We start from the raw sequence: 27,548 nt of genomic DNA on the forward strand, positions 1-27,548 counted from the left end.
TTGTATACCAATTCACATGGTGAAATGTGTAGAGTGAAAATGGGTATAAAAGAAACCTATGTATTTCTGAAATGGGCACAAGATATGGGGTTTAGGAGCACTGGTTATTTCTACATTTCACAATTTGTGGGTGCCCATAATAGTATATGATTTAGAGGGTATTTTTTCATAATGTATTCTTTCATACAACAATTTTTTTGTAAATCGCACATTTCACTTAAGGGTATCTTGGTGCTGAATAACAGATGTTTATTGTAACCCAACTCAATGGTACTCATGTTATCGACCTCAGAAGGATGAAAGGCTGAGTGGACCCGCCGGGATTTGAACCTGTGACCATGAGGTCGTTCACTGGTCTCTACAGTGGATGCATTAGTCCAGTCAGCCACCAGACCGGGCTACATACACACTAGAATACATTTGGAAGGACTAAATGCAGTTAAATCCAACTAGCAATAACATATTCTACTACTCTGTGCTCCATGGCTTGTCACAAAAAATGGAACCTTACTTTTGTGGGTAGGCTTAGTGCCCGTGACAGAAAACGGGGGAAAAAAACAACACGGACCCATCACGTTTTTCCAGTGAAAAACTGACCCTTTTTAGGGCTCGCTGAGCCAGCGCATGCGCTGCAAGTAATTTAGTGAGTGGCTTTTGAAAGTGCTACCAGTGGCTTTTGCTGGCCTCAAGCTTGCGGTCACGAGCGTGTGCACGTGTGCAGCCGCCATGTGGCTTTCATTGCTCATTAAGCCTTGCTCTGCCAAGCGCCTCGCTCTGCCCCTCCCCAACAAAAGAGCGCGTCCCTGCCATCACTATCGCTTTCACGGCCGCGTTACTTTCACCGCCACGCGGCCAATGCTTGTTGACAGCTGTAGCTCGTCTCTTGTTACAGAGATAAGAAATAATAAACAACGGTAATATCAAAGAACACATGTTGGTAAAACGTGAACGTTATGTTTGCTATATTTATATTCACAAATTATATAGGTGTACATATTTGTCTGATGTTCCCGTCCAAACGCCATTCTTTTCAGGTTCTTATGAAAGTCTGTTTTCCCGATGGACGTTTCAATCTTAAGCTTGCGAGAGCGAGTGGCCCTGCTCTTGCTCAGATCCCAGTCATCAACATTGACCTCTTAAGACCTCAAACTCTACCATTTTCCCTCTTCTGTCGATGAGATATTTCCGCGCAAGCTCCGCAACCCCTTATTGTGCTTCAGTCTTCCTTGGTAATGTTTTTGAACGAGTTTCCAGAACCTGGCCCTCATAAATATGCTTTACAGTACTGTACATGGTCCCAGTCTGTCCCTTGCACTTCTGTGTCATAGGTAAACGTGTTTTTAAGTCAGTCGTTCAAAGGTTGCCTGATTGGCAGCTGATAACTTTGGTGTCTGCGCACTGGAGGTTTCATGGTTTTGTTGGAAGGAGGGCTCTGCCAGCCATGGGACATTTGTAGTGATTGAGCTGAAATCTGAGCTTAATCTGTGGAGCTTCGTCCTGAGTTCAGTAAACTGCGCAAGATCATACATACAAAAGGGCTACTCTTGAGGTGCCTACACCTAAAACCGGGGGTTCTCATGAGTTGATAATGGACGTGCTGTGGGCAGCGACGCCCCTGCGTGCTGAAATATCACTATGGTACTGGCCAGTGGCATCCATTAGCACAATTCAACTAGCTGAGCTGTTCTCATAGCAGTCTCTTAAGCAGGGCTATAACCGCATCGGTGCGGCGCATTTTCCCGCTGTGCGCTGAAGTTTTAAAAAACCCGCGGTTCATGACGAGCTCAGCTCGTCATGAACGTACGAGAGGTGTACCTCATGACGAGCTGAGCTCGTCATCAGCGTCGATGTGGTTAAGTAGGATGAAAAAACTGGAGGGTCTCTCTCAAAGGGGCCAATGTAATTTTTATTTTACAGAGTTTTATATAGCTTGAACTCGACCCGAATCGGGTATCAGAGTGCTTACATAGATAGCACTAGTTGCTTTACATGAGGACACATTCATTTTTAGGCCTCGACACAGCTTTGCAGGCAAAAACCAGGTACTCTAAACAGTGAGTACCTGAACTTATAATTCCATTTAAAGCACTGCACGTAACAACTACATAAATCGCTCCACAAAATATAATGCTGTTCTCACTCTTCGCAACAACAGTCTTAGAACATTTTTACTCTAAAGATATCTTGTGAGCTCCAGACAAAAGCCAGGTCCAGTTACTTGTTTTGCTTTCAAGGCTGTTCAGATCTCAATACATCACCACACCCTCCTTCTGTCCATTCCTTCAGACCTGGACAAAGTCTAAACACCGCTCAGGTTATACCCCAGCGAGCCGTACTAGCGGCCAACAAGTAGTGCTAATTGCATCACTGTGCGCATAACAGCCACAAGTGTGCTGTTTATACAGCAGAATACCTTAGTCTCACCTGTGCAACCCCGGCCTAAAACCATGACTGAGCCATTTTCCGTTTGAGGCTTGCAGCAGCTAATTTATTAGCCTCTTGAAAATGTAAATAAAGAAATCGTTTAGCCAAATATAAAAGTGAATGACTTTAAGTCCAAGTGGAAGAATTTTCAACACCAGCTTTTCACCTTGTTATTTAGGTCGTCTGAGGTGAAGAGTATGGTTGTAAAGTTTTGTTTCTGCCTGCGCCATCTTACGTTTTGTTTGCAATATTTTTTGCTTGGAACGTTTCACCTTCGACTATTGATTTTTTGGTTCCATGCTAAATGTGCGGATAAATTAAGCTCCACAACAGCTTGTGCAGATTGGCATCTGCAATCTGTTTGCACTACCAGGGCGCGCTTTCACCTGCCTGGTTTCAATTGCTGCTTTTTTTAGGGTGGGCCCCTGACAGAGTTGTTTATCTAGTTCAGTAGCATATGTAAACTTTGGTCCATTCAATTAAGCAGCATTTGTCATGCCCAGCACCAAGACCGAAGACCACTGAAAGGCAGTCTTTATCAACCAACTATCCGATTTTAGGGCAGATCGTGGGCTAGCTCAACCCTCCTTTGCTCCCACCGCCATCCCCACAAGACCCTTGCTTGCCACTCAATCACGTAAGGCACATCATCCCCTTTCCCCCTCTGCTCCTGTACCTTTTTCTTTGTTTCATCATTGCAGTGTTATCCTATTCTTTTACACCTGTCCCTTCATGTTAGTGTTGTCGCTTCAGGTTTGTGCTTCCTTTGCCAAGTCTTGTTTCTTTTCCATCTCCACCTACATTCCTCTCACCCAAGTCTATCAGTCAAAATGAGGTTTAATTGATCCGTAAGCTAGTTAAACAGCAAAACAGGGATACATAAGATCCCATGAATAAAACAAGCATTGGCATAGCCAATAGGTCTCGCCTTTGGGACCTTATTAGTGTTGGTGTTGTTGCACCAAGAATATTGTGCTGCCATTAACATGGCATGTCAATGTTAATGGCAACACCATTGTGATGTGGATGCTGGTTACACAGGGGTTGGTGCAGTATTGTCCCCAAAAGATGGGTCCCTCAGAAAAAACAGGGGCTTTTGCGTCACGCTCCTTGACTGCTGTTGAGCGTCATTACTCTGTTATACAGAAGGAGACCTTAGCAGCAGCTTGGGGTATGGAATATTTTAGGACGTACGTGTGGGGAAGCAAGATCATTTTTCGCATCGACCACAAGCCACTTTTACAATTGTTGTCATCAGATGGGGCAGGTAAAGGGTCTGCCTGGTTGGCTCGACTGGTGTCCAGGTTGCAAGGATGAAACTTTCTGGTGGAGTTCATAACTGGCTGGCGTAATGTGCATGAGAAAGGGGTGACCAAATGTGAAAGAGAAGAGGCAATTGCTAGTGTGGAGGATGCTGTCCAGTTGAGTCAAGGTACAGTTGGCAAATCTGAGTGGGTGCTTGCCATGTTGAAGGATGAAGTGTTGAAAGCAGTTCTAAATATCATTCTCAAAGGCGGAAGGAGAGAGAGCACTTTACCCATTACACTGAGGCCCTTTAATGCAGTCTTGGATGAGTTGTCGACTGTTGCTGATCAAATTATGTGATAAAATTGTCCCTCCATTTGGAATTTGCAGGCCCATGAAGGACATTTGGGGCAAACAGTGATGAAGAAAAATTGAGATGAAAGTTTTGGTGGCCAGGAATGGACAGTGATGTGGTTGAATGGGTTACAAGGTATCTTAAATGCAGTGAGTGTGAGAAAAGGTTGAAAGTCGCAGCACAGGTCATACCAAGTAGTATCGCTGATCCCGGACAGGTGTGGCTTAGTGTGTGCCCTGACTTTATTGGTCCCTGGCAGAGGTTGAATAGAACAGATTTCGTTTGGTCTTAATATATGTTCGCCACTCGGGTTACTATAAAAGTATTGCAGGAGTTTTCAGAGAGGATTGCTACCCGACTGTGCTCATAACCGATAATGTAACCCAATTGACATCTGGAGATATTAGAGAATTTTTGAGTTTTTGTGGAATAAAACACTCCCGCACAGCGCTCTACAATCTTCAAGCTAATGTGATTGAGGAGACAGCCAACCAAGGGTGCGACAGAGTTGCCTTAGCCAATTACATGGATTTGGAGGAAGTCATTTAGGATTAGGTGTGAGCTCACGGCACCACTGAAAAGGTCACCACCAATGTGTTGCCCTTTTATGCCATGAGGGGGAGAAAAGCTGCAACCAAACTATTATCTTACTGGATATGGGAGTAGGTTGGTGGGAAATGGGAGAGAGTTAGGGATGAGAGTGATTATCTCTGTATTCCAGGTAAGAGTAAAATCTGTGGTCCTTGTCAAGTCAAGGAGGTACTTCGGTGGCATGTGGTGTTGGTCAATAGGGAGAGATGGAATCTTCGAAGGGTAGTAAAGCACAAGTTACTTACCATCGGTAACGATATATGTGTAAGAAACAGTAGTTAGTGTTAGATTCCTTACCTTAGAATATCCCCAGGCGTCAGACTGGATCCGTAAAGTTTTCGTCAGCAGTACCCCTGCGCGTCGGTAGGCGGCGTCTGCGGCTCCGCGTCCGTCGTCATGATCGCCAGGATGACTTTGTCGGAGTACCTCACGCACGGACGTCAGTTCTGTACATAGCTTTCCGCGCCAGGAATGCAGAGCCATGATAGAAACCGACACTGGTGCCATAAAACTAGGGCCCTGAAAGGGATGACCTTAACCCTAGATATCGGTTTGCAGAACAGGGAGGGTTGGTGGGGCGGTAAGGAATCTAACACTAACTACTGTTTCCTACAGATATATCGTTATCGAAGGTAAGTAACTTGTGCATCTGAAAGAAACAGGTTAGTGTTAGATGTCTTACCTTAATTAGATACCCCAACAATACCAACCCCGGTGAGGGGTCTGCAAACCAAGATCACACCAGAAAGTCCTGGAGAACGGAACGGCCGAAAAAGCCATCATCCGGACTTGGCTGTCCAGACAGTAGTGCCTAGCAAACGTGTGCAGTGAGGCCCACGTAGTGCCTGACAGATGTCCTGCAAGGGGACTCCCCGACCCAGGACAGTAGTAGCCGCCGTGGCCCGAGTGGAATGGGACCTCAGCCCAACAACAGGCTCCTTTTTCGCCAAGGAGTAGCAAACCTTGATGCATAAAACGACCCACCGAGAGAGGGTCCGCTTGTGCACCGCCCGTCCCTTCTTAGCGCCCACATAACCAACAAAGAGCTGGTCGTCCACCCGGTACTGGCGTGTGCCATCTAGATAGAAGGAGAGCGCACATTTTGGGTGCAGACGGTGGAGCCTCTCTTCCTCTTTCGAGGGATGCGGAGGCGGAAAGAAGGTGGGCAAGGTGATGGACTGCCAGATATGAAAGGCTGTAAACACCTTGGGCAGGAAAGAAGGACAAGTCCTCAGAAGAACTTTGACATGATCGACAGAGAGGAAAGGAGGCTTAGAAGATAGAGCCTGGAGCTCACTCATTCTCCTGTCAGAGGTGACGGCAACCAGGAATGCAGTCTTAATAGTCAGAAGACGAAGAGGGCAATTGTGAAGTGGCTCGAAGGGAGCACACATCAAATAGGTTAGAACAAGGTTCAAGTCCCACTGACAAAAGGACAAAAGGAACATGAGGGAACATGTGCGTGATGCCCTTCAAGAATCTATTTACAACTGGGGACTTAAAAAGAGAAGGCTGATCAGGAAGCCTCAAGAAGGCTGAAATGGCCGATACATAGCCTTTGACAGTGCCCAGAGCAGGGCCCTGCTGGGAAAGAGAAAGAAGGAAGAGGAGAACCTCTGAAAGGGGGGCAGAAAGTGGATCCACAGCCTTTGCTGTGCACCATGCCACAAATTTGTTCCACCTACCGATTTTGTGGAGGGACGCCTGGCTGCCAGAATGATATCACAGACTTCAGGAGGCAAGTCAAATGGCCTCAACTGTCGCCGCTCAATCTCCACACATGTAGGTGGAGACTGGACAGGTTCGGGTGGAGGACCGTCCCCTGCTGCTGCGACAGAAGGTCCTCCTGAGAAGGCAGACGAATCGGGGGATCGGCTGACATGCTGAGTTGCTCTGGAAAGCAGTACCTTCGTGCCCAGTCCGGAGCCACAAGGATGACTTGGGCCCGGTCTCGCCTGATCTTCTTCAGCACTCTGGGCAGAAGTGGTATAGGCGGAAAGGCGTACAACAGACCGCAGCTTCACTCACGACGAAACGCGTCTCTGAGCGAGTGCCGCCTTGGAAATTCCAACGCGCAGAACTGACGACACTGCGCGTTCTCTTCGGTGGCGAATAGATCTAATCAAGGCTCTCCCCACTGCTGAAAGAGACTTTGCGCCATGTCCGAGTTCAGACGCCATTCGGGATCCATCATGCACCGACGGCTGAGTTTGTCCTCCCTGGCGTTCAGAGAGCCTGCCAGGCGTTACAGCCATGTCCAGAGGCGCACAGCCTCCGCCCTGTTTATTGCAGTACCACATGAAGGTGGTGTTCTCCGTGAACACCTGCACTACACTTCCCCAGACAGAGGGAAGGAATGCCTTCAGTGCAAGCCGGATCGCCCGCAGCACCAGAAGGTTGATATGGAACCGGGACTCCGCCGGAGACCGGAGGCCTCTGATCTCCGCCTCTCCCATGTGACCCCCCCATCCCAGGAGGGACGCATCCTTCACTACTACGTGCTCCAGTTGGGGTAGGGAGAGGGATCTGCTGTTGACCCAATCGCGTTCTGTGAGCCACCACTGCAACTGTCTCGCAGTGCCCTCCGAGATCAGCACATGGTCGGACAGGTTGCCCTGATGCTGTGCCCACAAACCTCAGGTCCCACTGCAGAGCCCGCATCCGCCACCTGGCGTTCTGCACCGGTAGGATGCAGGAGGCCATCAGCCCCAGGAGCCGCAGCGTCAACCAGACCAAGACCTGGGATAAAGGCTGAAAGATCGGAATCAGAGTCTGAATGTCTCGAACCCGCTGTTCGGGGGGGATAAACCCGAAACCGCGCCGAGTCCAGAACCGCTCCGATGAAGAGGAGCTTCTGAGAGGGGCACAGGTGTGACTTCGGCACGTTGATGGAGAACCCCAGCAGGTGCAGGAGGTCGGCCCTAGTCTGGAGGTGGGAGACGACTGTCTGGGGCAAGCCCGCCTTCAACAACCAGTCGTCGAGATAGGGGAAGACTGGAACCCCTGATCTACGCAGATGAGCTGCGACCACCGCCATCACTTTCGTGAACACCCGAGGGGCGCTGGTAAGGCCGAAGGGGAGCACGGTAAACTGAAAGTGCTTGTGGCCTACCGTGAACCGCAGGTAGCGCCGGCAGGACTAGGATGTGGAAATAAGCGTCCTGCAAGTCCAACGCCACCATCCAGTCTCCAGGGCAGCTAAGACCTGAGCCAATGTCAGCATCTTGAACTTCTCCTTCCGGAGGAAGCCGTTGATGTTCCGGAGGTCCAAGATAGGGCGTAGGCCTCCTTTGCCCCACTTGGGAAACAGAAAGTAGCGGGAATAACAACCACACCCTACTTCTGGCCCAGGAACGCGCTTGATGGCCCCCTTTGCCAGGAGGGCCGTAACTTCCTCTCGTAGAAGTTGCAAGTGATCCCCCGACATGCGGTGGTACTACGGTGGCATGGCTGGAGGGGTCGCCTCGAAGGGGAGGGAGTAGCCCCTTCGGACGATTTGCAGCACCCACCTGTCCGATGTGATGGTACGCCAGTAGAGGAGCTGATGGCGAACCCTGCCCTCCACTGGCGTTGAATGGGCCTGAAATGCCGGACTAGGAAGGCTTTGAGGCAGATGCTGCAGGAGCAGATGTGGACTGACCCTGCCTTTGTCCCCCGGCACCGCCACGGCGGTAACCACGTCCGCGACCGCGTTGAGGTTGGTTCTGCGGCATGTGGCTGGCTGGACGGACATGTGCATCCCGCTCCTCCGCCAGGGCTTGGGCGAGCCGTGTCCGAGCCTCCTCCGGACACTGTGGCAGCACGTCCGCAACCGTATACCACAGTGAGTGGGTGTAACGGCACAAAAGGCAAGTGGTGTTGACAGACCTTTTGGATTCCCGATCCGGTGGAGCGGTCGGGAATGCGGTCTGGGACGTTGAGGCCTGGATAACCAGACTCTCGGGGGTGGGGTGGATGAACAGAAAGCAGGGGTCGCCCGGAGGCGGGCGATGACGTCGGGCCACGTTCCGATCCAAAGGAAGGCCTGTAGAGAGCTTGGACCAGCTGCCCATCAGAACCTCAGTGAGGGCTTCGTTAAACAGCAATAGAGGCTCTGAGGAGCTTGCCTGTGGTTTGAGCACCTCAGTGAGGAGGTTAGTCCTCACGGCTGCGACCGGGAGCTCAAGAGCCAAGGCCTTGGCTGCCCTAGTCAACACCATGCTATAAGTAGACCCCTCCTCCAAAGCCACGGAAGGAGGAGAGATGAATCCAGTGTCAGGCGAAGTGTCTAGACCACTGGTCTCCCCCAGCTCATCTGCCCAGTCCTGGCTTAACTGGCACTGCTGTGCCAGAGGGTCCCCAGGTCGTAGGTGAAGTGTTCACCCATCGGCGTCAGAGACCACGCCGAGCGGCGCCGCTCCGGCGTCGCACCCGGACCGGGGCTGAAACCGGGGACGGTGTCGTCTGAAGACGGCACCGGGAGGGACACCCTCGGGGTCGGCGCCAGCGGAGGAATCGGGCGGTCAACTGGCGACGACCCGGATCCAGGCCTGGATACTGTGGGGCCCTGTGGCGTCGGGACTGAAGTACCCGACGGTGCCGGGGCCGGAGCCGCCGGCCCAGTTAGGCTCCCAGTCGGATCTGCGGGGCCCGAAGGCGCCTCGACAGAATCTGACGGAGGGAAGTGAGTCCTCATGACCACGAGGAAATCATGTATCTCCTCTGGCGTTGCGTGCAGCCCAGGGACCGGCGGGTGTGGAGCTGGGTACGGCTCCGGCGGAGCCGCACGGCGGTGTCGCCCGAACCCCCGGTCTCGTCGGGGGGGAGTCAGAAGAGCGATGATGCCTCTTCGACTTCTTTTTCGAATGCTTCGACTTACCGGAGGACTTGGAGCCCGACGAGTGATGGTGACACGACGAGCGGCGATGACTGCAGCTGGTCCCTCGACTTCCAACTCGAGCGGCGCGGAGCAGACTGCCGGAGCTCGAGCAGCTTACAGGACCGTTCCAGTCTAGCCTTCGAGGTCAAGGCCCGGGAGTCGGGGCACGACTTGTCATCGTGGTCGACCCCGAGGCAGTAAAGGCACCGATGGTGGGGGTCGGTCACCGACATCAGGCGGTGATAGGCGTCGCAAGGTTTAAAACCAGGCATCCCTAACGGCACCGCGAGTTGTAGTCGACTCGAAAAGTGATCCAAAGAGATCAAAAAAGTTAGTCAAAAAATGACTAGAGTACTGCTCTTCCCGGATCTGCGCTTGCTGGGGTGGAAAAAAGAAGAACCGACGTCAGCGCGCGAGGGGGGCGTCTAAGTACTCCGACGACGTTATCCCGACGATCAGGACGCCGCCGATTGACGCGGAGCCGCAGACGATGCCTACTGATGCGCAGGGGTACTGCTGACGAAAAGTTTCCAGATCCAGTCTGACGCCTGGGGATATTCTATGGTAAGGAATCTAACACTAACCTGTTTCTTTCTGATATATTGTTCAGATGCAGTGCTTAATTTGCAAAAAAATAAGTGCCAGAGCTCTCGTCAGGAAGCCACTGCAGGTTGCACCACCCATTGCTCCTACCAGCTCTGCCAATAGCAGTACCAACAAAACGTATACCACACATCCTAGCAGTGTTACAATTCAGACTATTCTAGGCCCCCATAGCTATAGGAATGGCTTGTGTCAAAAGTATTAGTCATTCTGATGTATTTCGAATTAATAAACAAATGTTGTGCTGGTCTCTAAATTAGGAAAGTCTGCCTCATGGTGGCACTGCTTGTCTGAGTGTAGGTGGTGACAATTAAGTGCTGGTGCTGACAATTAATTGCTACTACTGAGCGCTGTAAACCGCCGGCTCAAATTAAGCACTGTTCAGATGACAAATCAGCAACGAGGAGAGAGGATGGAGGTGTGTGTAGTGGTGTCAGCACAGGATCGTCAGTTGTTAGGCGACTCATGTGGATGAAAGAATGAGAGTTGTGGGACCAGATGGCGAAAATTTGGGGACTAATTGTAGTATCGCTGGTAATGCCCAGGATATACCGTGTCTTCAGAATACGTAATGTTCTCAGAGACCCCTGCGAGTGTGGAGCTCTCCTTGTTACTTGCAAGATTTTGTGCTGAAGCAGTTCCTTAATTGCTTGTTTTATTTCTGCTATGTACCTAATGTGAGGGTTTCTTGAGAAATGTTATTTAAGTTGTTTGATTGATATCTTGTCTCTACAATATCAGTATACAGATGCAATATCATTATTCAGAATATGCAGTGCTATATGCAATTCAGATCTATTCCGTTATTTCGTTTTATTAGTATTTCTATATGTGTTTTTCAGTTTCTCATTTGTGAAGAATATTTCATCTTTAATTATATTTTCCCGTTTCTTTTTTTTGCTTATCCTAAAGCCTTCACATATTTAAATGTTCTTCCTTCTGTGCTTGAGAGAAGGGAGATATGTTGTGATCTTGTTTAGGTGGATACTGCTAGACCAACAATTAGATTCTTCAGAGTTTAGGGTTCTGTTGTCGTGCTGCTGTCCTCGCAACTCAGCAGCTGTGGCTGTTGCCGCTGGCTGTTGAGAGGTGCACCAGGTTTTGAAGAGCTGTAGATGAATTAAACATTTGTGGACAAACAAAGCTGTTTCCGGATATAAGTACTACATACACAATACATGCGCCCTTAGATGTGAGGTCTCCACGCTAAAGGTATAGGAATGCTGGCAATACACTTACAGTGGCTGGGAAGGACTACATTTCAATGTGAACACCCTGGAGTAGGGTATGTGGTGTGTGAGGAGAATCCTTGTTAACATCTTATCTTTTGTAGTCCAGCAGATGGTGCACACCCGAGACAGAGGGAACCAGGTCAGAAGCACAGCTGGTCTCTAGATAAGGAAAGCAGTGACAAAGGTGGCGGAGAGGGGCATTATGTAGCTGAATCCTGTGTTTTTACTAACTTTACGGAGCACTAACCTAGCTCCAAAGAGCTGTGAGGCATTTTATAGAGAACATTTTGTTGTACCCGAGCAACTCAGCCCCAAGGTGCTGAGGATACAAAACTGCTATGCAAGGGTGTCATTAGGGGTAAGTGAGGGGAGAGAGAGTCAAAGGGAGAAAACTAGATAACACATGCATGGTTTCTTCTCTCATGATCAATTCAAATGCTTGGCTGTTTAATAATTTGACCAGTATGAAGCGTTTGGTGAAATAAGAAAGCTGACTTTAGAAGCCAGCTTTCACCGTCCTAAGGTGAGTAGCTCAATGGCCACTACCCATTTCCTTCAATTGGACAACATTTCAACTTTTTGTTAAATAAACACACACAAAAAAACAAACACAAGGATGGCATTAATATAAGAAAGTTACACCAGATGACACCATGGCCCACTGATGTGCTTCCCCTTTAAAAACATAGTAATGGTACCTCCAAATGATGTCATTCAATGGTTCTGAGGCACCACTACAATTCCCAGAATGCAGTAAACTAAAATGAAAATTTCCTATTAGACTTTAGTATTCCAGGGCCAGCAGACCCCGGCTCGCTCCAAAAGCCAACTCCCTGATGAGGTTCCTGTGTACATAAAGACGCTGCTTGTGTTCCTAGCTTGTACCCCAGATTCTGCATTGCAGACTCAGGTGGAATACCTCAAGCCTACAGCCCCAGCTGAATCAGAACACTGCAGATCAAGTGATCCAGGTGAAATGCGCGACCTACAAATGCAACAAAGTGACAGTGCTACAAAATAAGTGATACATCAATGCATTTTGATTTCCTTTGAAAGGCCCGAGAAGAGGGTTGCTGTAGTCCAGTGTTAATCTCACACACTGCAATTTTACAAGTCTGCATTAAATAATTATTCGCAATTAACTCTAAGCACCAACCCAGAGACAGTTAGGATAAAAGGCATTATCCACATTCAACGGAAAGGACTGAGAGACAATAGCTTTAACCTGCTTGAATACCAGTCTTCTAGTCGCACAGCATTCAGAAATCCCAACACTCGGTATTTTTGCCCCTCTCTGAAAGAGACCTGAATAAAGTTCTCTCTTTTGTTTGGTTGCTTCCGTTCACTAAATGCTTGCACCAATATGACTTTATCCACACTGATTACAAATGAGTGCCCTTTGCACAGGGTCCTCATAGTCATGCGGGTGGAAATACGCCAATTCAACAGGGGAGTCTGAGGTTCCGTATGTGGCTTCTCTACTTCTGGGGGCGTCTATTTATGTGGGTATTTACCATTACAGTCAGTGACTTGGTTGGGGATACAGTCTCCTTCATGTAGGCCCTTCATCTGCACCCTGGACCCAAATAACCCTAACCTTGCTTTAACAATGCAAAATGTAACTAAACATCTGTGAGGAGAAAGAAATGTACGGACTACCCTCGAAGCAAGCTATGGCAGACAGGTTTGTGCAAGCTGGTGGAGCCCTTCCAGTAAGGTATTTTGGAAAACAGACCAGTGAGTTTCTAGCAAAGTATGGGAAATCAATGGCACAGAACTATGCAAACATGGAGGGCGGTCATCCCTGCTAGGTAGGAGGAACAGACTAGGGTCTGCCAGCAAAGTAGTAGGCTGGCTCTTGAGAGTCCGCTGCTGAATACTGAACAGTCAACACTACTTGGGACACTTGTATCAGTGAGGACTGGAGAAGGTTTATGCTGTACTGAAGCGAGGCAGAAGTGCTGAAGCAGGGGCCTAAGACGTTGCATGCTGCCCTTGAATAGGGGTTTGCGCCTGCTGCTTGAATGTGTATTCAGCTTATGGCTATGGCCTATAACACAGTAAAGCTGTCCAAAAAGTAAACCATTCAGGAGGTCTCTTACATCATTCTGAACAGTACGCACACTTTTTCCAGCAAATGCACGAGGGCCACCTAGTGCGACACAGCAGAAGTTGCCAGTGGCCCGGCCCCCTCCAAACGGAACCACTGCCACTACTGAAGCGGAATATCAGGGTCAGACAGGCACTCTGCCTGCTGCAGGTTGTGGCATCTGCATCCGCGTGACTTCAACTTGGAGCTCTGTTGTTGGTCTTTAATATCCATGAAGTCGTAGAAATGAAAGAAGGACAATTGTGCTTCGATTATGCTGAGTGCCACCACCCTTAAGCCCGCACTGATACTATGGCCAAACACCCCATGGCGGCTGGAAGTGAGTGATGGGTGGCCTTCTGTAAAATATGCCCTTTAACAAAACTGGCCCCCTCCCTTCCAGCCTCCCGGGGAGACACCCAGTACTGCCAGTCTGGCCCAGATTTGTAGTCCTCCAGTTTTACTCTCATATAAGCAATTCAATCCCTTTTCTTATAATCACATAAGCCACCTGTACCTTTGGTCCGCACCCAAATACCATCATCTTTTCGTTTAAAACAACAATTGGCATTTACACTCGGTACTAAAACACCATTCACACTTAAATGCACCTCTGCTCTCCAATGTAGGAGTATTACCAAACCCCTAGTACACGTGTGCAACACTCCGTACTGCAGCCTGAACAGTGGAATTTTAGGGTGGAGAATATCATGTAAATGGGTGTGGTAATACAAGTCGTCCTTCCCGTCGCTCTGAAGAAGAATCCTATACAGACCCACCCTATACATGTGCCAATGAAATGACAATAGAAACATTAAGTACACAGTGGGGACCCGGGGAAACAACAGGGAGGAAGGGGTTAAGGGTGGCTGCACGGTGGGACGGTAACTCAGTGAGAGAAACGGAGACAAAACCCCGCAAAAATGCCCAATTGTTTTCGAAAAGGGATGAGGCATAACATCCGAGCTGCCAACTTTGGAACTGGGGAACCAGTTTCTAGTCTCAGCTTTGGCTCTCCCCCATGCCTACAAAAAAAACTAGATGAAGCAGAGACAGGCGGGTGGGGGAGCAAGATAAGAGAGATAAGGCTGGGGGTTTTAAAAGCAGCGATACAGAATGCTACCAACAAGCTAGCCTGCAACATTCGCCTGCAGATCAACATGAATGAGCAGGGTGGAGTAGAAACTGGCAAGGACTGGTTGAGGAGGGAAGAAACCGGCATGAATGAAAGCTAGCCAAAACACGAACACTCCTGTGAAATGCTCTTTCAGATAAAACAAAATAATAAATAATGCACCATAGCCCGTAACTATAATGGGACAAGTGCAATGCTACAAGTAATGGGGGCCTGCTCAATGGGAGGGAACAAACCAAGAAAAAGGAGGAACAAATATAAAAAATAATCAATTAGAAGCAAGGATTTTTAAAGGACACCTAAGCGCACAAATGTAGAGCATTGGGCGAGCTGTTAGCCCGAAGAGTGAATACAACATGGCTCGAAGAAACAGCACCTGGGTTGCCTAGGCTCGACCTAAAAACGAAAGGGAGTCACTAGAATCAAAACAAAAATGTATAGCCTCAATACAATGAATAGGGTTCTGTTCTTTGTGGCCAACAACTCACTGGGATTGGTTCGAAGTCCAGCAAGAGTCCTTCTTGACGTTTCTGTTGAATCAGCATTTTCCGCTCCCGTTCACACGTGTGGGCTATGTGGTTTCCTGCTACCTCATTGTCGTCCAGGCCCTAAAAATGTAATTCAAGTCAAGTCAATTTGTTTTAATTTCTTACTTAAAAATAAAAATAAAAACCTAACTATCAACTTTATGAAAATAAATTACATCAATGAAGTTAAACCATATAAACGATGAATGTAATGTAAAACTTGTAAATCTATTATGCCTCTGATTTGTTTGGATTTACACACTTTTCATGATTTGTACATTTTGCAAGTGTACCATCGGAAAGCCACAATTGTCGTACATTCCCATGCAAACCTCCGGTCCACTCCGCATACTCAATAGAAATGTCTGCATACTGGACAATCCTCTGCAGAGCACATGGTGGAATAATGTGCTCAAACACATTTTTTCTTTATTTCTTTCAGAAAGAATTAACTTGTGGACAAATTAAGGGTGTAACCTTTTTTGTTACCACATGTGATGGTCATTTATAACTCTTGCTCATTGCCGGAGACACTTTCCAACAATGGAAACTACTTACAAACATTCCTATGCTGTTGGGTTTTTCTGCTGGTATGTTACTGGGTGTATTGTTTTTATGACATGATGTGTGTATCTATTAATGTGTTGTGTGATGTTTTTATGTTGTCAGAATGCTGTTTTGCTGTAATTTGTGCTGCTTTGTATTGTGCTGTTGTGTAGTATAATTGTTGAGTTATTGGATTGCACAATTTTTATCTTGTCTTGCATCGTTATGTATTGCTGTTATTTTGGTGGTATTAAAATGTGGTTTTGCTGTTGCTCAACTGCAGTATGTCGGCTTAAATATGGACAAATAGTCATATTGAATATTACCACTGTGAAAACATTATTATGTATTACACTATTATTGGATTACATACATATGACAAGAATATGTGGTCTGACCAATGAAATGGATAATAGTACCCACTTGGTTCATTCTAGGACGAGGGACTTATTTAACAAGCTCATTTTTAGCTTGGATCTTGCATATGCTAAGGAATTACTGGCCACTCCTCTCTGTATGCCCATCACATTTAATGGGAGAGGGTTCACAACAATTGATTTTATATTGACTTCACGTTCTCATGAGCATTTGGTCGCAGCTTTCAATGTGGGGGACATTGCTATAAGTGAGCACTTTCCCCTCACTATAAAGCTCAACCTACCTATGCATAGGCCAAAAAAGTCTATAAAACCAACCCTAATGCTGGGGGATGTAGTTTTAAGTAAAACAAATAGTTACTCGTTAAAGTGGGATAACGTGGACGTGGATCTGTTGACAAAAAAGGTGATAGTGAATTGTCGCTCTGCTTTGAATACCTGCCTGGGTGAGGCTATACCTGATGCCGACATTGTACATTCATTCAATGATATTAAGCGGGAGGTAAAAAACTTACTGACAGCCCAACATAAGAAAAGATCAATATCTCCCGGGTGGTTCAATGGTAAATGTACCAGGGCCTATGCTAGCTTAAAGAAAGAATTGCCTAGGTCACCGTCTGAAATCAGGCAAGCTAGATTAGAATATAGGGGGGCAATAAAGGAAAGAAAACAAACACTGAGGAATGAAGTTTGGGACTCCCTACACAATGCAGCCCAGCAGAAAGATCATGCTGCATTTTGGAAGGTTTTGAGGGCTCCCTGGCTCTCTCCTAGTAGTGGCCCTTCAGCCGAAATAGCAATTGCATAAAAACATGGATCAGCCATTTTTCGATAGTGTAGAACGATCAGGGAAACATTGGGGGCAGCTTGTCGATAGCAGGTCGATCAATAGAACCCAGATTGACTTGGAAGTCACCCTGGAAGAGGTGAACAGGGCCCTGGCTAGTAGCCTAGGTAGTAAAGCCCCTGGACCCGATGGGGTCCCTGTTGACTTGTTTAAATTTAATATCTTATTATAGGGCCCTATTATAACCCAGGTCATTAACGCCAGCATTAAGTCTGACTTCCCTTCAACGTGGGTACAGTCAATAATTATTCCAATTTATAAAAAAGGTGATCGTCAAAATCCAGGATGCTATAGACCAATCTCCCTCCTGGATTCCATGGTTAAAGTGACAGGGAGGGTCATCCTAGAAAGCCTCCAGGACTGGGCAGAGGATAGTTGGATAATGTCAGATTTGCTGTATGGTTTTCGTGCCGTCTTAGGCACTATTGAACAGTGCTTGAACCTGTCGATTCTGATTGGCAAATACACAAGAGCAAAAAAAGGAAGTCTCTTCTTGGCCTTTGTGGACCTCACCGCAGCCTTTGATTCAGTTAGACATCATAGGCTGTGGGAGGTCCTTGAGACGGTAAGGGTTGACCCGCAAATTATTATCTTATTAAGGCGGTTGTATTCTGGAGCCACGGCAAGCGTCCGGTACGGCCTGAAGAGCGAATGTACGCAAGCCTTCCCAATTAAGAGAGGGGTCAGATAAGGCGGTGTTCTGGCCCCTTTTCTTTTTAATCTTTATATAAATGGATTAGAAAAAGCACTACTTTTCCAGGGCAAAGATTTTCCCCAAGTAGGGGGCCGGTCTATTCCTGCACTCCTTTATGCGGATGATGGCGTGTTACCGGCACATACTCAAAATGACCTCCAGAGAGTTTTGGATAGCTTTACTGTATTTATGAATGATCTAGGTCTTAAAACTAACATTGCTAAAACATATGTCATTAGATGCAGGCAGGGTACCCAGAAGACTCGAGAAATGATTATAGATGGGAAAAAGTTATTAACAGCAAAAAACTTCTCCTATCTAGGTATACTTTTTAATCAACGTGATTCCTGGGCTGCCTCTCTTTCTGCTAAAAAGTTGGCATTTTCTAGATCTACCTCAGATCTAATAACATTTGCAAATAAACTAGACAGGAAACCATCTTCAGAACTCCTACAAATATATGAAGCAAAATGTATTATGATGGCAATATATGGGCAGGGGTGTGGGGTTTTACAGACGCTACTCCAATACAAACAGTTGAAAATGCCTTTTTAAGGCATATTCTATCTGTACCCCCAGAACTGGGTTTAACTATATAGCTGATCTAGTAAAAGTAGAGCCAATACTTCTGTGGCATAGAGTTTGGTGCAGAGATCAGACAAAGTTAAATAGAGAAATTTCAAAAGACACACTGAGGTTAGAGGGGGCTTTGCGGATACCCTGGATTAAATGTATCCATGATTTTATGAACGATCTAGGTCACCCAGGGTACTTTTTAAATCCTTTTTCTATGTTGGAGATTTCCAGAAGGACTCTGAAAACAGATTGTCTCCAATTATTGGAAACAACCAGCATGACAGGGGATATCTCAAATAAGGTTACTGTGGGGCAGCATCAGTTGATACGTACAACCCTGGGGATGGAGCCTTACTTATCATTTGCACCTTGCACTTTTGATAGATTTCTCTTCACAAGGTTCAGGCTGGGAAATATCCATAGATTAATGTCTTGGCCCAAAATGAATGACTGGTTGCGCGAATTGATATTGTGTCCTTGCGACAAAACCTCAGACCAGTCGACGATGCATTTAGTCTTGTTTTGTAAGTTTTATATAGAGCCAAGGAAAGTATGGATTATTCCATTTTTAAAGAACTTAGGGCTTAGGCAGTGTCGCCAGGCCATGTTTTTACTCCAGCTCTTGGAAAATTAGCATGTAACATGGAGAATAACAATGTTTTTTAAAAAGGTCCTTCAAATCAGGAAATGCATTAGCACGGATTTATAATTATGGTATTATGCTATGATGGAGAATGAGGTGAGCTTCCTATAACTTTTTTATGTGTATAATGTAAATAATATGAAATGAAATGTTGCTTTTTTTATCATTGTTACTATGTGCTTTTATGTCTGTATTGAAACACAGTCGAATAAAGCTTTCCTTGAACTTGTACATATGACAAAGTGTGTGTAGTGTTATTTTGTAAGCACAAATGGATGTTGTTTTGTTTCTGTTTGAAGTATCCATTGGCCTCAAATAAGCTTGCTAAGTTTAATGGCTCTAGTGGGCCCCAAAGTCATGTTATTCCAGGTTGCACGTTTGGCCGTTTCAACAAAGCATAACCTCACAATCAGACCTGGCAAGTGGAACCATGATTTTAGGAGAAAAAGTAGCTCAGTATTGAATACGTGAATGGTATCTTTTCCTCAAGGACGTCTTAGCTTCCTAAAAGAGGAGATCATGCCCCCTGCTCATTAGAAACGTTGTTTCTGAAACTCTGAAACTACACAGTTTCTGACATGTGATTAGGTTCCACAAACTAGTACCGAGAGAAAACATTAGGAAACTAGTTTCCAACAAAACAATTTCTTGGAGCAAAAGCATCAATCTAGAGAGTTGACATATGGAGCCTGGAGTCCGCTAACAGAACATTTAAATACGGCTGTGGCAAGTGTATAACAAAGATTTAAGCTCTATAGATGTCAGATATGTTTTTATAAACCTAGAAATTTTACTCTGACCATCTGGTACCGAGGATAGCCATAACTGAAATTGAAATAGCAATCGGGGAAGAACATTAACGTTTGCGTCTGCCCTACCTTTTCGTGGCCAATGAAAGAGTGAAACAACTCATTATATTTTTCCACTCTTGCAGATCATCAAATAGTCTGGGGTCATTTGCTTTATACAATTTATCGGGCCTATTTTTTAGGTGAAACACACAGATTTTATACGTGGTTTGACTGACTTTAATGGCACCAAGTGTGATAGGGAGTTTAAATGTATCAAGCACATGGTAAAAATGTCAGATCTGACTTAAAGCTTCATACGCCCCAAAGCTCCTACATCAGTGATAGTAGCGTTTGGGTCTTCTGAAGGGTTGAATGTCATCATTATATCAACCCTTCACAAGTACAGTGCTGACTGAGCTACTCTAGCAGATGTCACGTACTGATATTCTGCACACCTATGCCTGGTCTTCAGCCAGATGTGTCTTTCTGCCATGGGTCATATTTAAACAGCGCGCAGTTAATGTAGTCAGACCACAAAACGAATATGGCCAGTCTTCAGGCATAAGGCAAGGGCTGACATATTGGGCAGGAAGACCAGTTCAGGACCTTCACTGTCCCAAGGGTAATAAGGTTACTAGAGAGTATTAGACATGTGGTTTAGGATCCCTCACTTTAGGAACCCCTTAAACAAAGTTGTAACCAAAAATACACGAACTTTCAGAGACAAAAATGGAAAATAGTGTCTTAGGGTACTTATACTCAACGCACTGGACTATCATTGATACATTTAATGTGATGCTCAGTGCTGCATATAACATAGTTAACCGTTCTTGTTTCCACTGGGTTGCAAATGGTGGCTCGCTCTTCGTGATACAGCTGCCAAATGGGCCTTCCTCTTGCAGTGTATTCTGTGACTGCAGTTCTGCTTTTAAGACTGTAAATGGACAAATTCCACCATTTCAAGTGTAGCTGTCTAAAATGTTTGTACTATACTTAAAGATGTCACATAACATGAAGCCAAAACGCAACTAAAGGAGAAGATTCACTGCATTTGGAGTGTTTACAAGGTTTAAGATGGTAGCAAATATTGTTTCTCCAACAGGGTTGTGTTCTTTCAAACATTTTGGATTGGGCTTGGACTGCATGATAGGATTTACGTTTAAGTACAGTGTTCTTGGTGTAATAATAGGCTACACATACCATGAGTTGTTGAAGAAAATGTCTTTGAATGACTCCAGGAAGTGAGTGTTGTTTAAAGGCCCCTTGGGAGGATGTTCGATTATGGGAACATGCAAAGATCAGCAAGCATGAGGGGTGCTCAGCCATCATGTTACACCCAGTGTTGCTTTTAATTAATAGCCTACATGCAAGTGAAATATGTCAGGCACGTGTGGGCTGTCTCTACCTGAATCTCCAAACCTACTTCCATTTCACCAGCCTCCCCACCGGTGTCATCCTATTGAAACACCATATCATCATCTTGCCTGCATTCCTTTCCAAGGTCCGTTAGTTGCCTGCTCCATTTCCCCACCCCAGTTCAACTGATATACTCCTTTATAGTCTATTCCCCCCTTTTACCTGCCACTCACCCGACCTCAAAGGAGCCACAGAAACGTTCAGCAGAAAAAAAAAAAGAAAAAAAAGTCCAGTGTGGTTGCTGGAATGATTCATGGTGGAAGGAAGACAATATGTGGCATTGGGAAAAGAGAGAAATATGGCCATGAGACCGAACTGATGGGGAAGAAGCGAGTGTGAAAGTGACAGGACACATTTAGCGACAAAAAGGCTGGAAGGAAGTATAGAATGTGCAGAGGGCGACAGGGGTATTTTCGCAAACATCAATTGAACAAAGAAAATAGTCAATGCAAATAACTTGTGCAGGGTTGTGTCAGGCTGATGCAACCCTGCACCAAACACTTTTATTTTGAAAAAGAAAATAAAACCAGAATGCTCCCCTTGTCATGGGAGCCATTTTCCCATGGCGGGGGGGAAGATTATTTAAATTCTTCGGTCTGTCGTGACAGAAAGTAAGACACAGTAAGAAACATGGCTACTTGTCCACCCTTCTAAATTGGGCGGTGGGACATGTAGTCATATCTCCGGGGGCCCTTACTCTGTCAGGTATGTCAAAGAGGTCTGCCGTAGCCAAACCTATGGTCCGCCCGCAATTAAATCGGGCAAGCAGACCATTATGTTAGTGGTGTGTATACTGTCACCGTTCCAACGAAGTATACACACCGCTAACCTATAAATTGGCCCCAGAGTTCATATTAACTGTTGCACTTGAGTGGAAATACAATTTTCTAGATTAAATAGGTAAAATCCCCTATGCAATACAGAGATCTGGTGAATATATTAGTAGACAGCCTGGAAGAGAAATTGTGAGAAGACTACTATCACTAGTGTGCAACACTGGAATTGTCCGCAATGCAAATAGCAATAAGAGAACAAAGGCATTGCCCATGCTCCGACAGTCGATCACGGAGAATTGAAATAGCCAAGTGAATGAAGGTTCCCATTGCTCACTCCTCAACTTTTTTCAAGGGAGGGAGGAAGACTGTAGTGAGCAAGAGAAGGGACCTGCAAATTAGGCACATTGTTAGCAAACTTCCAGGTTGGTGTTAATTGAAGTGGCTAAAAGCAGGCCAGGAGAAAATTCAGCGACATGGGAGTCACATATGATGTGGTGGGTAGTTAAAGTTTTCTAGTACCAAGAGTAAAGAGGTAAAACATGCTGACCATGAAAGAGGAGATCAGAAACTCTCCAACAGATAAATAAAGTAAAGGGAACAGAGTTCAACTAGGTTGTCCTTGCCAATACCCTTTGGGCATGCTCCAATTAAATGGTGTCATGCACCCTGTAAACATAGGTCTAAGCTGGATTCTTCACTTTGCCACACAAGCCTTCAGTACAAGAGTTCAAATTAATGGCATAGCAACATTAGAACGGGCAAGACATCATTAGGATTGGGAGATGGATATCGAAAAGTTATAGAACTCATGTGATGCTAAAGAGCAGGTAACAAATGGGAATTTGCCCACAAGTACTGCTTCGACTCAACCCATTTTTGGAGGGCGCCAGAAGGAAGGAATAGCATTGATTTGGGCATTCCCACATCATCAAGGCAAAGCCGACTCTAGCCTTACATAACTAGAGCAAAGGTCTCAGGTTTACACATGCTCCACTGCAATGAATATGGAAGGCCATCTGAAGGGTTTCTCAGTTTTAGTAATGTGACAGTCCACTGATACCGATCATAAATGTTGTGTTATAACCATGTTGGATCTACCTGTGTTTTTTTTTCCTTGAATTAAATTCTCTGCCTTTTAACTCTAATAAGACTTGTGCTGTCGTCATTACAAATAGTAAGTCATTGGGCAGCTTGTGACACAAATGTGCAGGGTATGAACTGAACAGAATGAATTTCTAAAAAGACATCACAAAAACTCCCCAACCAGTTATTTGTGAATTTGTGTGTTTAAGAAGGAAGCCGCTTTTAAAGAGAGCAATGCTGTGTGAAAAGAAGGGAGAGGATGAGATAAAGAAGAAGAGTGGAAAGAAAGTGAAAAGAGAATCTTGACTGATTGCCTCCATCTTCCACCCAACACACTGCCTATCCTTTTATTTTAGTCCTGGAGTTTCTTTTCTTTTTATCCCTACTTTCTCCATTTGTCACTGTTTGCCTTTTTTCTCTTCCTGTTTCTTTCCACCTTTTGTGTTTCTCTCTCTCTTGCTCTGGGTCAAAGCAGATGAAAAACAAAATTAAGTACCAGTCCTTATAAATGAATGCCAGTAGGCCCCACCTGAAACTACCGGCTCAAAGTAAGCACTGCCTAAAACCCTTATCTTTAGCTTGTCACCATAACCAACTGTATAGCAAAGAAGCTCTCTCACAAGGCAACAGTCAGTCATACCATCATATAATTACAAATATAGAACAAATGCAGTCCGTAAATCAATCATTATACCTCGCCCCCAGGATTTGTCATAGGGCGTGATCAACACCAAAGCCCTTGTTTACTACGAAAATCTGAGAGATCCCATGAAACCCAATGCCTTTCTACAGGCTTCGACACAGTGCAGTACCTAGAGTCCTACTGCGTAAAGCATACGTTTTCCCAAACAGCAATAATCAGGTAATCAGTCAAAAATGTACAAATGACAGGCTTAAATAGTATTATAATACATGGGATTCTGCAATCTCTGTATAAATGCACTCCTTTAATTTTTATATAAATCGGCGACTAGTGACACACTCTGTCGCTGATTATTAACGCCTTAGCTGCGGCCGTTAATTCGGCGCAGTGCTGGGCGTTCCAAAGAGTGGGCGGGGCCGCGTCGGCCGTTGAACGTGCGCAGCACCAGCCAGGTAGTGCTCCGAACGTTCAGCGGCCGACGGCAGCAGCTATGAGGTTATAAAAAAAAGATGTCATAACAACTGTAATAAGTTATTGCATTTGGGTTCTAATGTCACAATACCTGTTGCCAGCAGCTGAGGTAAAAGGCAGGTCAGGTCATGGAGCAGCTGTTTAAATTAACAAAAATGAAACGTTGCTTTGCTTTCTTCTGCTCTATTTTTCTAGCTTAGTGACTAGCAGAAAGAATATGATTATTTTTTCGCATTCCTTAAATATAGAAAAGTGTGAACATTTCTGCATTTTCCCACAAAATTCTGAGTTACTGTAGCTTTATAAACAAAACAGACTTGTATTGAACCGTTTCTATATCTTTTTGCAACAAATATCAAACAGGTTTTTTTATGTGTTTAATTAAGCACTAGAGGTTCTATTTTTCTACTTCCTTGTTTGAAAACATGGTCTCTATTTCCAAAAGAGCTACGCACAAAAGTGTTATAAGTGGTTTGTGTGATAGGAGATGGTTTGACCGTTATTATATGGGCTAAACATTCTGTTGCACCTGATCAGTGTACTGCAAGACATCTCGGAGTTCCATAACAGTATAAAAAACTCTGTCTTCGGCCTAGTTCCTCTATATAGTTTGACTTGCAATATACTTATGTACGGCAGGAGGTACTTTAGCCTTATACCATATGAAACCCCCCCGGGACAGGTCATAGGGGTTAACCAATAACAAACCCCTTTCTACTATGGTAATCTGTGAGGTTTAATGATAAAATATATTTCCCAAGAGTTTAACTATGTGCCATAACCAGCCACCCTTCAATTCCTATTACTATGTGCTTTTTCACAATAAATTTTAGGCACACCTCCTTTGTTGTAACTTTTCTTGATAAATCAAGCAGACGAATGGCATCTGGCGTAACATCTCATAATAACCCAATCAAGTTTATAGCTTTTACCATTGACTTTTCACCATCACCACGCTTTGGCCTCCTATGTTGAACATTGGCTTTCCACAAGACATAGTTATAAAATTGCAAACATTTCCAAAATTTCAGTTGGCAATACGATATTCAACCCCTCCTAAGAAGGCTTAAATTGTATTATCACATGGAAAACGTCTACCCCCAAGTGTTTGTCATAGGGGTTAACCAATAACAAAACCCATTTCTACTTCGGTAATCTGCGAAGTTTAATAAACTAAAATACCCGTCTTCAGTCCTAGATTAGCCATATTTTTACGGCCATCTCACCCCAAGGGGCACAGAAAGCCCCAAGACACCTGATAAAGTTTCTAAGTGTGTGTGAACTGGAGTTCGACTGATGGTCTGTGTGTACTAGCACTTGGCTGGTTGTGCGTGTGGACTGGTGCTTGGCTGGCAGTGGGTGTGGATTGGCACTTGGCTGGCAGTGCCTGTGGACTGGCGCTTGGCTGGCTGTGTGTGGACCAGCGCTTGGCTGGCATGCGTGTGGACTGGCAGTTGGCTTGCAGTTCGTGTGGATTGGCGCTTGCTGATGTCTGGGTGCTTGGTGGTGAGACTGGTGGGTTAGTCCTGTTGGCATATGAGGGTGATGGACCCTTTAATAATGCGGTTTGGAAACTTAAGGGTTGTATTGAGTTTTAGGCCCGAAGCTGGCAGTGTAAATGGTTGTAGGAAGCTGCCGCTTTATGTGGTATATCAAAAATCTGATACACCGTGTAAAGTGTCTAGGGGTTCCCTTATGAGTGGACAGGGGCCTGCTATGCAATCCAAAAGAGCTCTATTAGGGGTATTGTGGTCAATCAGCTTTAGGTTTAACACAGAGGAGTGCAGGAAATTTGCAAATACGCACAATGATTAACAAATGAGACAAAACTCAAGAAGGAGATCCACACCAATGTATAAAAATAGCAAGTATCTTCATATATGTTAAGGCATCAGAGAAAAACCATTCAGGTAAAGTACGTTTTCAAATATACATTGTTTTCACTTTAAAAAATGGACACAGTGCAATTTGTCAGTTCTGCAATGTTATGCTGTGGAAGGAACAACAAGATGTACAAACAGGCTTACAGCGACTTACCAAACTCCAGGAGGTAAGGTGAGTGGTGGGCAAGGTCCAAGGCAGCACCAGCAGTACACCACCAGCGGCATGGGGGAGGCCGGGTGCAGGGTGCAAAACAGCATCGAAGAGCCCAATGTATTTCAATGGAGATATGTCACTGCTGAAAGAGGCTGCAGGCTCTAGCCAGGTGGCCAGTCAGGCTGAACCAGCAAGTGGGCTCAGGCCCAGCGAAGCTCGGGGCGGGGTCGTTGGGTGGGGTACCTTTGTCCTTTCTTCAAGGCCCAGGGGCGACTGGTGTAGAGGTGTCTTTGGGAGTCGGGTTTTCACTTACCAGAGCATTCGTGGTAGATTGGGCCTACGTGTAGAGGCTGCAGATGACATCGGGGAGTCCAAGAGAGGTGAAACCGCGATGGACTTGAACTCTGGATGGCTGGTGGACCTTGTTGACACTGGTGGCCCACTTCAACTCAGGCCGGAGGTGATGGGCGCATGGGTTGCTTCAGGTGTCCGGTTTTGGCAGTTCCTGAGGCCACAGAGTCTTTTTTTTTTGGAGTTTCTTCAGAACAGGTCTGCTGTTTAAGGGACACTGTGAGTCTTTTTCGAAGGCAGACAGTCCTCCCAGGTTTCTGGAGTCAACAGCTACATGACGAGTCGACTTTGGCACCGTTTTCAACAAGGGCTGCAGACAGGCCGGCAGGGCTGAGGCCAAGTCAGGTGCTGTGAGAAAGTGCCTCTTTTGACAAGGTAGGCCACACTTTTTGCCTGGTATTGATATGGTTTCAATTGTAGTACACAGGGTCCCTGCAAACCAGGTTCCAAGTGCCAGTGCTTCTTCCCTATAAACATAACCGCAAATGGTACTTCTGCCCCCTGTAAGTCCCTAGTAAGTGGTACTCTGGGTACCAAGGGCCTGGAAGCTAAAGAGGGTCCCCTGGGACGACCCAACTAGGACCATGCCCCTGTGAGGTAAAAAACGACAAAGTCAATATGGCACCCTGCCTGGGTGCCATGCCAGCCAGAACTGCCTGAAGATATAGGTAAGTCACCCCTTTAGCAGGCCTTACAGCCTTTAGGAAGGGTGCACTGTAACACAGTTGAGGGCATATATGCATGAGTAGATATGCCCCTACAATACGTAAGTCAATTCTTACATATTGTAAGTGCCAAGTAAACCACAAGGAGTACATGGTCTGGAAAAATTGACAACTCGAGTTTTCCAGCACCATGATGGCTTGACTGAAATCGAAAGTGTTTGGTACCAAACAACTCCATGTAATTAATCCACACAGATGCCAGTGTAAGCCTATTTAAACCACGTACTCAGAGGGTACCTCAGAGGTGCCCCCTGAAAACCTACCGACCCTGGTGTATTCACTCACTGGCTTTAGGAAGCCTGCCACACACCAACATATTTCTGGACCCCTGGGTAGAGAACCTCCTTCCCCAGGATGGGCACAGCGCTCGAAGGGGAAGCTTCAAAAGACCTGCCGCCTTTGTAATGCAACCCCAGTCTTTACTGCTAGTAGCAGAAGTCAGCCCCAGGTTTACACCCCCACTTGGAGCAGGAAAACCAGCTGGAAAACTTAGCAAGACCAGGAGTTGTGCCC

General features: G+C 45.9%; 1 protein-coding gene across 1 annotated transcript in view; it reads right to left on the reverse strand.

Annotated features, from left to right (window-relative positions):
* Positions 1–27,548, reverse strand: part of LOC144791734 (E3 ubiquitin-protein ligase TRIM39-like) — a 121,620-nt gene that overhangs the window by 72,016 nt on the left and 22,056 nt on the right. The window contains exon 2 of the mRNA XM_078666501.1: positions 15,021–15,140. Within this exon, the coding sequence (XP_078522627.1) occupies positions 15,021–15,140 (120 nt within the window). The remainder of the gene's footprint in view (positions 1–15,020; positions 15,141–27,548) is intronic.

This window comes from Lissotriton helveticus, chromosome 11 (assembly GCF_964261635.1).
Source record: "Lissotriton helveticus chromosome 11, aLisHel1.1, whole genome shotgun sequence".
NCBI classification, from domain to species: domain Eukaryota; kingdom Metazoa; phylum Chordata; class Amphibia; order Caudata; family Salamandridae; genus Lissotriton; species Lissotriton helveticus.